The sequence below is a fragment of the Montipora capricornis genome, chromosome 11 (genome assembly GCF_036669925.1).
Source record: "Montipora capricornis isolate CH-2021 chromosome 11, ASM3666992v2, whole genome shotgun sequence".
Lineage (NCBI taxonomy): Eukaryota > Metazoa > Cnidaria > Anthozoa > Scleractinia > Acroporidae > Montipora > Montipora capricornis.
In genome coordinates this window covers 41,795,796-41,808,295 of record NC_090893.1, presented here as the reverse complement: position 1 = coordinate 41,808,295, position 12,500 = coordinate 41,795,796, and the positions used below count along the sequence as shown (strand labels likewise).

At 40.3% G+C, this 12,500-nt stretch overlaps 2 protein-coding genes and 1 long non-coding RNA gene across 4 annotated transcripts in view; 1 reads left to right on the top strand and 2 right to left on the bottom strand.

The window, feature by feature from the left end:
* The window catches only part of LOC138024202 (uncharacterized), a 2,984-nt gene extending 330 nt beyond the window's left edge, over positions 1-2,654 (top strand). The window contains exons 2-3 of the long non-coding RNA XR_011126925.1: positions 1,198-1,489; positions 1,858-2,654. This is a non-coding gene — a long non-coding RNA (uncharacterized lncRNA). The remainder of the gene's footprint in view (positions 1-1,197; positions 1,490-1,857) is intronic.
* LOC138024197 (gamma-aminobutyric acid receptor subunit alpha-5-like) overlaps positions 1-2,717 on the bottom strand; it is a 12,386-nt gene extending 9,669 nt beyond the window's left edge. The window contains exons 1-3 of the mRNA XM_068871309.1: positions 2,604-2,717; positions 1,241-1,452; positions 574-656 (exon numbers count right to left, since the gene is read on the bottom strand). Coding sequence (XP_068727410.1) covers positions 574-656; positions 1,241-1,452; positions 2,604-2,708 — 400 coding nt within the window. The 5' untranslated portion in view covers positions 2,709-2,717. The remainder of the gene's footprint in view (positions 1-573; positions 657-1,240; positions 1,453-2,603) is intronic.
* Positions 2,718-9,675: 6,958 nt separating this feature from the next.
* Positions 9,676-12,500, bottom strand: part of LOC138024701 (serine/threonine-protein kinase STK11-like) — a 14,838-nt gene continuing 12,013 nt past the window's right edge. The window contains exons 8-10 of one of the 2 annotated variants that reach the window (XM_068871922.1): positions 12,051-12,108; positions 11,309-11,484; positions 9,676-9,929 (exon numbers count right to left, since the gene is read on the bottom strand). In XM_068871922.1, the coding sequence (XP_068728023.1) occupies positions 9,835-9,929; positions 11,309-11,484; positions 12,051-12,108 (329 nt within the window). In that variant the 3' untranslated portion in view covers positions 9,676-9,834. The remainder of the gene's footprint in view (positions 9,930-11,308; positions 11,485-12,050; positions 12,109-12,500) is intronic. The other variant, XM_068871923.1, reaches the window with a different exon arrangement.

The following is a 12,500-nucleotide window of genomic DNA, read 5'->3' as shown; positions in this document are numbered from 1 at the left end:
CACGTACGAGTTCATGTCGTGAGCTTGGACTCCCTGTGATGGTATCTCTCCCAGGTGAGCAAGGTTAGCGCAGCGAGAAAACCAAATCTGAGAAATCTCAGTTTTTTTATTCTTCAAGCTTTTTAAAAGCGCCGAAAAAAAGTAATCACCGTGACTGAAGAAAGGCACACGTTAATTTCACTGTCTTCGCATCTCGAAGCCAATCTTTTAAATGATTTTTTTAAAATGATATTTTAATTAATTTGTGACACCAACGGCCGCACGAACAGGATGTACTAACATTATTGGCTGACATGTCCGTAACCAAGACGACATAAATATTCTCACATGTGAAAGATAAAAATATATCTTTTCTCTTTGCGCCAAGAAGATACGAGGAAAATCCCGGTATTTTTATACAATGAAAAAATTATGCCCCTCGGATTTTGGGTAATGTCTCCGAGAAGCGAAAGGATACTTCACTTACTTAAACCTTAAGTGTTTCGAGTCAGAGCCTACAGTGTTATCATATCTATTCGAGAAGAGTATGGGCATATGAGTAGTTTGGCGCAAAAAAGAGATTTTGTGTAGTACATGCAGCAATTTGCAGTCTCAAGGTCTGAGTATCCATTGGATAACGATGGAATTCCATGTGACTTGTAAGGGTGGCTTTGATCCTAAAATAGGAGAGAAGACGAAAATAATGAAAGAAGAATACAAATAAATGAATGGGGAATGAATGAATGAATGAATGATCGATATTTGTTGTAATTAGTGCCTTTCAGATGAGGTATTCCTGTGAATTATGTCTTTGTGTCGATACAATCAGACACATTTTCGATATTTGTCGAATTAGGTCAGAACTGTGCCGTGCAAGTTGCAGAAAACGTAGCATGAAAGAATGGAACAAACATGCTCTTGATAACAGCAGTTGTAAATCGTTTAACACTAAAACGTTATTTAACCCGAAATGGAGGCTAATGCGGGCAAATTATTTTGCATTTGAGAAGATTTGCCCGCATTAGACTACATTCCACGCTATATCCAGTCCAGCCGTGAGAATTCGAATTCGAAAATGGTGGACTATTGAGGCAAACAATCCGGGAAAGATACTATGGTTTAATTCGCTCCAGTATTCGATCCTCAGTTTACACTGATCAGCTAACTACGGCCAAAGAGTACAAAGGCATCATTCTTAATTCTAGCTTTCCGTTTCAGAACAGACTGAACAGATACTGCTTTGTGAGAATGCGATACAAACCATTCCGAGAGAAACATTGTTCCATCTCCAAAGAGGAAAGCCGTTCTCGTTTTGTCATCTACGACGTGTTTTCTTGAGTTTTCTATAAGGGTATCTGGATACCACACTTTGGCAAGTGTGTCGCCCTTCAAACGAACAAACCACGATGCGTTGCCGTAGGCAAGTCTGGGATCCTTCCAGTTTTCCTTCAATATCAACTCCACCTTGTATTCCTCGAAAGAAAAGAAAAGAAAAACAAACAAACAAAAAGTAAGTAAAAAGTAAGTATTTATATAATTAACAGGGTTCGTACACTTTTTATGTCTCAAAATTCCACGACTATTTCAGGACTTAGAGGAGCATATACGACACAAATCATGACTTGGAAACCCTGAAATTAAATGCATTATAATTAAAGTCCAGGAAATAAAATGGAGTGCTCTCGAAAACAACGTACAGATATACAGCGTTTGGCGCCGTTTGCCAAAAGTTGAGACAACAATTTTGTTTTGTTTTAGCAAAGATATAACTTGCCCTTACTTTTCATGATTTTTTTCTTATTACAGTGTCCCCAATTAGTGCTTCAGCGCTAGAACGACTAAACACTTAAATAAAGTTCCTTTCCTTTCCTTTTCTAGGATTTCCAGGCATGGATTTTGCAATATTGGAAACACACGACTTTCCAGGATTTCCATGATCCGTGCGAAGCCTGAATTAAATGAAGCCTTGTTAGGTCAGATCAGATCTATGGCAAATTATAGGCTCCTCTGCCCTTGCACCGTACAACTTGCTTTGGTGAAGAGCCGCTCGAGAGCTGGGGGTCGGTTGGATAGCCCAACAACCCACTTGTGCCTACTGCTTTTGGAGGTTTAGCATTCCAGGAGGGTTATGTACCCCTACGTGATGAAAATGCTGCCCGAACGCGGACGAGTACAAGCTTCACAAGCATTATACACGCAGCTGTGGCTTTGTGAAGCCTCAGTTGTGGGTTAAATAGGCTCTGACAACAGGTCTTGCCGGTGCGTCGGAATAGGCAGAAGCTTTTAAATGTTTTTTTTGTTTTGTTTTTGTATGATCATAATTTCGGTTTTCGTGTTATTTCTAACAATGATCTGACGAAATTAAACATGATATCGAGAGTTATGAAAGCCGCGCTTCGTGCGTAGAAATTTGTTACATTTTAACAGCTCATATCATAATGCAACAAATTTTGAGCAAGCCAGGTTACATTTCTACTGATTAAGGACGCTGTTTCTGGCAGTTGATTCACTTTTTAAGTATGACTTAATTTTGACAATGTGTGCTCTATTACCAAGTCCTTTGATAAAGATCTCCTCGGCAAACTACATACAGAGAAAGAGAGAGAGGCAAACACCATTCTTACCATTTCCTCCTCTTTGATGTCGTGAAAAGAGTCAACCGCAGCGTACAATGAAACCAGTACTGGCTTTTCTGTAATATTCATCAAAGGAACGATTTTAATTTGCATTTCACAACGCATATGTTTCGTGGCAACAAATTAAACGTGCGCTTTGTTGTGTTACGAATGAAGCACAGACGCTTCTATATCGGATCAATATTGGATCTTACCGGAACAATCCGGCAAGACAAACAAGGAGCAAAACGAGGCAGTGCTGCCCTAAGTTGTCTGGAACATATCTGGACCTCGTGTCGACCTAAATCCTTTACTGAGTTAACTTACTCAAATATATATAGCATCTACAAGTGAAGGGTCCAGTTCCTGGCAAATTCTTGGGTTTCGCTCACGTGATCAACAGCCATGTTTTTCAACGAAAACAAAGAAATTGGTTAGCATAATAATAGCTTTAAATTCCCGGAGGATTGGATCGGGACACCAACATGGCCGCCATTTCATTGTTTGGGGACACCAACATGGCGGCCGTGACGTCATGTGAAATCCAAGAATAGCCCGATTTCTGGCTGTAGTTTGTCTTCGTCTTCTCACTCGTTCAGCACGACAAAAGCAGAATAGAGAACCAACAAACTCAACCCACATATGGCATCGAACCCGGACCACAATGGTGGGAGGCGAGTGCTCTCACCACTGCGCCTGCCCTGCTCACCTGCAACAGAAAGAGATAGAGCAACGCCCTTACCCCTGTAATGAGGTCTTATCCGCTTGTCGTATCCTTTGAATATTGTATCAAGTATGTGTGTTTTGTTCGGTGCCTCGATTCTTCCACGAAAAAGCTCTTCCACATCAAAATGCTTTCCACTGAAAAGTTCAAAATGGTAGATCAATTATTCAAAGCTCTCTCTTAATGAAAAACGTTATATGACAGCCCTTATGCGTGATGACGTCTGACCACCTGATTTCAACACAAAGCCTCGAATTCGAAAATAAAACTTGTAAATTTAAGCTTGAGCTGAATTCCAAAGGAGCAAACTCGTAAAGAAAACCCGCATGCAAACAGTATTGCATGTTCGATGTGAATAAATTTGTGCAAACGAGGCTTGGTTGTGAATTGTTCAGCAAATTACGTCATCATGCATAAGGCCTATTGTTATAGGTGCCATGACCAAGTCGAACAATATGAAATTGGGTTTTTGCCAAACTGGGTTATGGCAACCATGTCATGGCAACCGAATAGTTTCTGCGCCAGTCTTAAATATGCTCTTCTAGGATCAAGCTACTATAACAAAGTTGAAAGAACGTCACCGGCCTTCGACAATTAACTCAGGAGTCATCGAATTCAGCATAATATGACTAGTTTTTACAGGTGGCATTATAAAAACATAACCTTTGACCGGCTAATTCAGTTACGCAGGTGGTCTTTGTATTAATTTTCTCACACCGGCGTGTCTTTCTTGATCTGTTGTGGCAACCACAACACTTTGGAAGCAAATTTAGTTGAGTGTCAACAGGTAAAGGATGATTGAAGGTGCTTGGTAATTTAATAAAAACAAGAAAAAATGAGGGGACAAAGAGGGGGGGCTCCCGGTCCAGCCCTTGGGATATGTCATGTCCACGAAAGTTATTTTTAGACGAGCAAAAGTCTTTGTTCTAGCGGAAGACGAGACGTCTGCATGCAGGCCAACCTCGGTCTGATGTTTGAAAGAAAAGCAAAGATTTCATGTAATGGCGGACGAAGTGGACTTAACGTCTGCATGCAGACGTCTCGGAAGACAGACTTCCGCTAGAACAAAGACTTCCGCTCGTCTAAAAATAACTTTCGCGGACATGACATATCCCGGCCAACGCCCTGAGCCTCCCTCTCTGTCCCCTCATTTTCTCTTGATAAAAACCATCTTAGGGATGGGTCTGCTAATTGAAGTCGGCCCATTGAAAAAAACCAAAAAAAAAAAGACGTCTCTAACGACCTCCGGAGAAGATCACCCGGTTGCTCTACTGACGGAGCTAAAACAATAAACACTTAATGACTGGCCCCAAGGGAAACAAACTCACTGTTTCCTGCTGTGGGGCCAGTCATTAAGTGTTTTGTTATACCTCCCAACTCAAAATAGATATGTTTTGCTCAGTTTTTGGAAGCTTTCGTCGATTTTGCTCTTTGCAGAAGTTTCTCAACGTTTTCACGGCATTGTGGGTGGCCTTGTTAGTAGACTTCGAGCTTTTGTCGCGTAGAAGCTGTTCAATTTCTTCTTCAGTTCTTGTTGTTTGAAACCGTTTAGCTGCAATGACTGCGTAAACATTATTTCCTTGACGCGGCTGGCATTGAAGTCGTTGTTTTCCTAGGAAGTAGGGGAGTTTTGTTCGCCCTAGGGATTTTGACCCATGACACGTGACACGTTGGAAGGTATAACAATGGTCTTTCTATAACAAAACGAAGTATTATATGAGTGTATATCAAATAAAATGTCGTTCAGTTTTATTATTTTTAAGAGAGAGAGAGAGAGAGAGAGAGACAACACGGAGAAACTGGAACAGATTAGAGAAACAACAAACCCATTCCACGTATGACGACGAGTTGTTAAGTGGACCCCAGGACATAATGCTGAAAGGAAAATTCTCTGAATGCAACTTGGAAATTTCCGCACTAAAAATAAAGGCCAACACTTGGCCAGGATTTCTTGCATTCTTAAGCACTTTAAGTTACAATACAATAGTTCAGTTTCATACACACACATACGGCCCTTGGTCTCTCTTCTGGGCGGTACTCCACAAATTGTGCGAAAAATCGGCCAGTAATGTAGTCGGTGCTAATCAATCAGTGGTGTGTGTCTCTTTCACACGTTTGCTGTTCAAATTTTGCATTATCCATAAAGTTCACAATTCATGACCACTAGTTACCGCTCCGAAATTAATTAATTCTTCTCTCTTAAAACTTTTATTAAGTATAACGCCGACTCCAACGATGCAAGTTTAAGAAAATGATACTCAACATTCTCCAGGGAGTAATTGCTGTAATTGATATTGGAAGATTTTCTCCTTTCCTTTTGACTGAATATACCTTCTTGCAATAGAATAGAATCTCATGCCCCAGATTTCACCCCAAATTAAGGAAATATCTTTAATTAAAACGTTTTTTCCCCCTGTTTCCGTTTGGTGAACCTAGCATCTTTACTCTTGGAGAGCATATTTCCGCATTTTCCAGTGAGAGGAGATGTCATTAATTTAAAAGTTCTCTTTTTCTTTATCTGAATCATATATGTGTTTAATTCCGAGAAATTAAAACAGAGTAGAATTTTACTCCAGAGTGCACAACAAACTGATAAAGGATCTTTAAGACCTTTTTTCGGCTAGTGAAACTAAAACGTTTACCTGAGAAAATATTTTTATCTTTTCCGGATTATACAAGAAAAAAATTGAGTTTTTCTTTTCGTCCCATAAAAATAAGATCAACGGTTAACCTAGTTACTGTTAAGTACTGGAATTCCATTCTCCAAAGTTCAAATCAATCTCCATTTTTTTGGTTTGGAGCATTCTGTCGGGTCCGCTAAGTCGTGAATGTGTTTGACAAATTCTAGTGTTCTCGGGGATATCATTGAATTTAGATATGATGCTTACCTTTTATTTTCGAGTTTTTTACAACTTGTAGGAGGAAATGATTCCTGTAACAAGGCGAACAGTGAAACCGCAATGAGTCTTCCAACAAACATTTTGTGATTTGCCAATGCGTGGAAAAGGGCTCAGGGTCGTCAGAAGGCAAGTAATGGACAGTATTAAATGCCAGGGAAGAGTAGACTAATGTAATGAATTATGTATGAGATTACAACTGTTCAGAATTAGAGAAATTATTAATAGCTTTGTTAAAGAATCAGTTGGAAAGTTGATTTGTTTTGGCATGCAAATGCAAATCGTTGGGGAAATCGTGCGACGCCGAAAGTCCAGATTTCATTTGAAGCAATCTCACATTTTTAGCAATTTGGAAACAGAAACGTGCTATTTAGCTAGTCAACATCGAATGAGAATTTTCTGTCAGTATATTTACCATTGAAACTCTGCAACTTTGTACAATGTGTCATCAATGTGTCATCAATGGCGAAGGGTATTTTTCAATTGCGTGGCGCGGAGTAGGGGAGGGGTGGATAAAATCCCAGCGCCATACGCTCCATCTTTTTAAGAACTGAGATGTTCTTCCCCCCACCCCCCGCCCCCCCTCCCCCCCCCCCCCACCCGAGATACGTTTGAGCTCTACAAGACCCTGGAGGGTTGTAAATGCTATCCTCAGCTCAGCATTTTTCTGGAGACTTGGTATTTAAGCTTGAGATAAACGAAAAGAAGAAAGAGCTGGCCACCCCTCCCTAGCATGTACTATGCTGAGCCGTCCCTGTTGCTAATTTCAAAATAGGATCAGGACACAGCAGACACCCAGCCATCATCAGTGTTTTCACGGTAAGAATCAATTGTTTTCAAGTATGTTTTTGCTGAGCGTTTGCGTCATGGAAATTAATCGATTAACAAACGTATCCAGAAAGGTCTTCTTTGAAGAACTTCCAACTGAGGTGGGCCTCTTGTCGAAAGAAACTGGATCACTATGTCTCTGTAGCAACTGCACTCTGCATTGGTTAAGCTGTTAAGGGAAACAAAAGTACTTAATACGGAACTGTGCCCCATACCGATGCAATTACATCGAAGGTTGGAAAGATCTACGTGGGATCTGGAATAATTGACTTCTAACTTACGGTTTAAATCATAGCTAGGTTGTTTTAAGATCGAGATACCATTGGCGACAAGTCGCTGCATCAAGTCGTTGAAAGCGAAGATATCATTGACGTCACCGTATTGTCATTAATGACCCAACCACTGCGTGATTGGGTGTCGAAACAAAAAGCGTTTGTTTTCTGTGGTTGGCGCATTTGAAAAACAAAAATAACGTTTTCCCCCATTGTGACAGTGAATTCTTTGTCGCTACGAATTGTCACAGATCTCTACAACCAGTACAACAGCGAATCAGCGCTGTCGCACTGTTTACAGATTTGTGACACGTTGATGCGACAAAATACAAAAATTACAGACCAGAGAGCGTCATTTAGTATCTTTCATGAATCCTTGGTAATAGACCATTCTACAGTTCTGTGCTCAGTTTCCAGGCCTTTGAATAAAAGTGAGGCTGGAGTTGACCTTGCTTTGGTACAAACCTCACTGCTTTTATGTAAATAGAAACTCGTTAGCGTTACAACATGATTTACATAAGAAAAGCAATGATGTTTGCATCAAAGCAAGGTCAACTCCAGCCTCGCTTTTATTTAAAGGCCTGGTAACTGAGCACAGAACTGTACAATGGTCTGTGACCTCATTCGCTGTTCTGACATACTGAATTACAAAACAAATTCATATTTCCCGTCACCGAAATCACAGCGTGTGCACAAAGAGTTCTGTCTCAGTCAGCGACTTGTTTCGGAAGCCATACACAGGGAACCTTCAGCCGTTTGTGGCGTGGGCAAAACGAGCCACCAACGGCTAGCTGGAAATCTCAGCTAAACCATTGTTTTCTCAGCCAAGCATTGGCGTTTTTCCAATAGTTGCCTAGTAACTAAGAGACGACGAACTCTAAACAGTTCAAAGATCATCGTGAGATACAGTTTTTTCTTTCATCGTGCCAGTTGGCGAACAAGAAAACCGCTTACCTCCGCAATTTAACTTTCAAAACTGCAAAATCACTTAGGTTGTCGACCAAAGTTTCTTTCCATAAATGGACGGCGAAATATCTTCCTTCCAGACGCGGTTGGGGGCTGCATTCTTAACCAAAACGTTAATACCCTTCTTCGCGATTTTGCGCAATTTTTTTTTTTCATTTCTAGTTTGCTTTGAAATTACTCGGTCAATTACAACCAAAAGTGTTCCCTGAATTTAACGTTCCGTTCTATCCATGATTAATTTTGGTATCAGCAAGGTAGAGGAGATGGAACTTTAAAACAGGTCTTTTCACTTAAGACACCGTTTGGACTTCGTCTAGCGTTTGTCAAGTTCATTTATCTAACCTTGACTTGGAATAGACCTGAAGGAGACTGAAAGGACACTGAAGGAGGCAGTGTGGCCCAGTGGTTAGGGCGCTTGCCTTGAGATCCGGAGATCCCGGGTTCAAGACCCGCTCTGACCACTCGCTGAATTTGTTCCTGGTAGTCCCTGGTTCAACTTCCCAGCTGCACTTGTAAATAGCCAACTGGTGTGCCTCCGGCCAGTTGGGATTCTTAACAGTTGTTGTTCTTGTGTTCTGTTGTTTCGTTGATTGTTTCATTGGCCCTGAAAAGCCCCTATGGGGAGCGGTCAATTAAGTATCTATTGTATTGTATTGTATTGTATTGACCTTTTTACCGATACGGCGGCCATTTTGATTTCTTTTGTTTCGAAAGACATTATGGGATGCCCAGGGGGCAAATTAATATGTATTTGCCCCCTGGGCATCCCATAATGGCTATTCGAAACAATAGAAATCAAAATGGCCGCCGAATCGGTAAAAAGGTCTATTGATGGTTTGCATCTGACGTCACGGCAGCCATGTTGGTGTACAGAACAATGCATTGAAATGTCTTTTGGGAATTTGACTCTATCATTATGCAAAACTTGTGGGGCCTTTTTCCGTTTTTTGTACACCAACATGACCGTCTCATCACGTGGATGCAATCCAGTCATACGATACAAATGCATATTGCCAATTTCGTGCAAAAAAAATGCAAAATACTTAACATTACGAAAAGTTAAAATTTGTCAAGCCACTTTCTCGTTACCTTGGCCGTCGTACTTTTCTAAAGTCGCTCAATTCCTAGTCCGGGAAATTCACAGTTTTTAGTGTTGTCACGCAACGCTCCTTTGTGTGATGGAGCGTTGATTGACAACACTAAAATGGCTGGAAGGGAGACAGCTTTATGTGGTGATGATGAACGCGATTTGAGCGAAACATCGAAATTGAATTTTTTTGATAAAAATTAGAAAAGTGTGTTTGTTTTGGGGCGGAGACTTACAGTATCTTACCACGAGAATTAGTTTAATTCAAGAGCAATTTACCACCAGGAGGAACATGACACATTTGGAATCAGTTTTATGTACAATTTATTGTAGAATGTTTAAGTAAGTGGCAGCAATTTTCGTGAACTGGTTTAAAATAATTGATCACCCTACTAAAATGGTAAAATGTACAAACAAGGTTAGCCCAATAACTTGATACTTTGGGCATAAATTAAATAACTTTGAATCACTGAGCTTTACAGGAACCAAAGCTTGGTCTTTTTAAAATCGATTTTCTTCTGCTTGGAGTAGATGGCGACAAGATTTCACTTGGAGACTCATCTGAAGATTAGAAGAAAGAATAAATATGACCAAAATAACATCAGCATCACCTACACTCTATGTTGGAATGTGGATAGTAGCGCCATATTATGTTAAGTCACATGCGTGATCTGGTCACGCTTCATTTCGTGACAATGTTAGAATACAGGAAGCCTGCAGAGCGGGCGTTTTTTTAATTAACGCTCGTTGGAAGTGGGTTTCGACGAACGTTTCGTTCAAAGGACGCCATACTGGAAGCGCTGCAAGGAAAGAATTGCCACTAGGCGTCCTTCCACCTGAAACCAGTTTCTGTTTTGGCTCGCCCAAGAGCCCAGAGCTCTTTCGTTCAAGATTACGCCATAGAGTAAATCGAAGGATTATTCATCGCTTTTAGCCCAAATACGCCTTTCAGTTATCAAAAAAGGATATGAGAAGAGTGATAAACATTTTTTCAGGGGAGGTATTAAACATTTTTTAAACATTCAATATGAAATCTAAACATTAGTTTTGCCCGTCACAGGTTTTCAGTTCCAACTACAGCCCAAGAGTTAGCCTCTGTAGCAAGTGGTTTGGTGAATTTTAGTTGACGTTATAATGTAATGGCTGCGCGAAAACCTGAACTTAAAAGAGCAAAGCGAAGGATGGGGGAAGGGGGGGGCGAGGAGACTCCTGCTCATCCCTCTCCCTTTGCTTGCTGTTTTAAGCTTCTTCACCAAACCGCCAGCTATGCAGGCTACCCAAGAGTCTGCGTGGAAGGAAATAGGGAGCTTACGCATGCGCGTTTTTCAGACGCGGACGACAACAAGAGAACATTTTGCGTGCCAGGACAGTGTTTTCTCCCAGATTGTTGAACTAATCATCTCTAATGGAGAAAGGATACTAAGCAATGCCAATGTGGTTGTGTGGAGACAAGTTAAGAGGGGAAACAAGCCACTTCCGGTTGCTGTACGCGTCTCAAAAACGCGCGTGCCTAAGCTCCCTAATATGGTAACACAAACTGTCTACTCGTTTATGCCACCTTCCGCTCAGTGGGCCAATCAGGACGCTGGAGATGCAACACCAAGATTGGAAATTTAAGAATAAAATTCAAATTTAACAACAGGTATCACATACACGGAGGAGTCAAAACCACTTGAGAAAGTTACTAGGAAGTGTTTTATGAAAGTTAGCGTTAAGTGTGATCCTGAAAAAAAAAGAACTACATGTAGCAGTACAGTACCTCAGAACGTTCGTTAAAAATTTGAAGAAATGATAAAAAAACTTTCCATTCAAAAGTTAAAGAAAGTTAAACAAGAAGGTCTTCGGTTCGAAATTTTCGGAGCAGCGACAGCCGAACCCAATCTCCGAAATAGGCCCGAAAGATTTCGGAGTATTTTAGAAGATGCACGCAAAGCGCCTACCTGCTGAAAACGATGCGTCATACCGACTATATTGTTCTGTTTCTTCCTCATCTAAGAATGGATTGTGCAAGTCATCAAGGTATGGCAGCACAGTCATGCTACGCAATGTATCTCCCTCTTCAAGAGGTGGAATCGGTACAAAGTGGCTGCTTTTGTGGTGACTTTTAGATACCCATCTGAAAGAATTAGATATTGGGGAGCAGAAAATACCAATTACTACTTACCCATGGACTAGACCCTAAAATCACGGTGTAAGGAAGTCCATCCGCTTCAACGCTTTCAACAAAATGTACTAATCTAAACAACTGTTTCACGAAGCGGCAATGGTATAGTACTTTTTCACATACGGGGCAAAATTACTGAACGCTGATTGGCTGAGACGGAGGGCAGTTTTCTTAATCACAAGGGCAAGTTTGATAAACAAGAGGGCATGATAACTTGATCCTGATTGGTCAACAGTTGCTTATCCAGAGTAAGCGAAGTAGCAAGAGAATCTTCTTCCAGATTCTGACTCTGATTAAACTGTCTTTATCCACATGAAAAATTACTTTCTTCCAAATAATAACATTACATTTTAAACTTTATACAACTTCAATTACAATAACAAAGGCTGGCTGATTACTTTACGAACAAAAAGTAAACATTATACCCCTAAAAAAATACAAGCCACTAAAATGCACAGAGCATTACACATTACTTACTAACTTGCCAATCTTAAAACTGTTGTGCTAAGAATACATACCTCTGTTGCCGAATTTGCTGTATTGTTAATCTGAATTCTGGATTTGCATTGAGCATACCTTTCGCCAGAAAAGAAAATGAAAAAAGGAATGTGAATTTCTTACATAACCTTCACAGTTTTGAATTAGTGAATAGTTATACACTATGCAGTATTTTTGTGAAGGTCAGTATTGATTCAGTATTAATTCATAAAGGCAATATCTAACACAGTATTCGGGTCAACAGTACATCTGTTGTGGTTCTTTGGATTAAACTTTTTCAAACCAGTTCAAATTTCTCTTCGTTGAATATTATTTATATTATCATAATCCGAAACAAAGGAAAATGAAGTTTGAAAAAGTTTAATCTAAAGAAAAAATTTAAGCAACAACATCTCCTGTAAATCCCAATAGTTTAAAAGGTACCCTTACATTAATTAGTAATATTTTACGCAGACAAGATTTTCTTGACA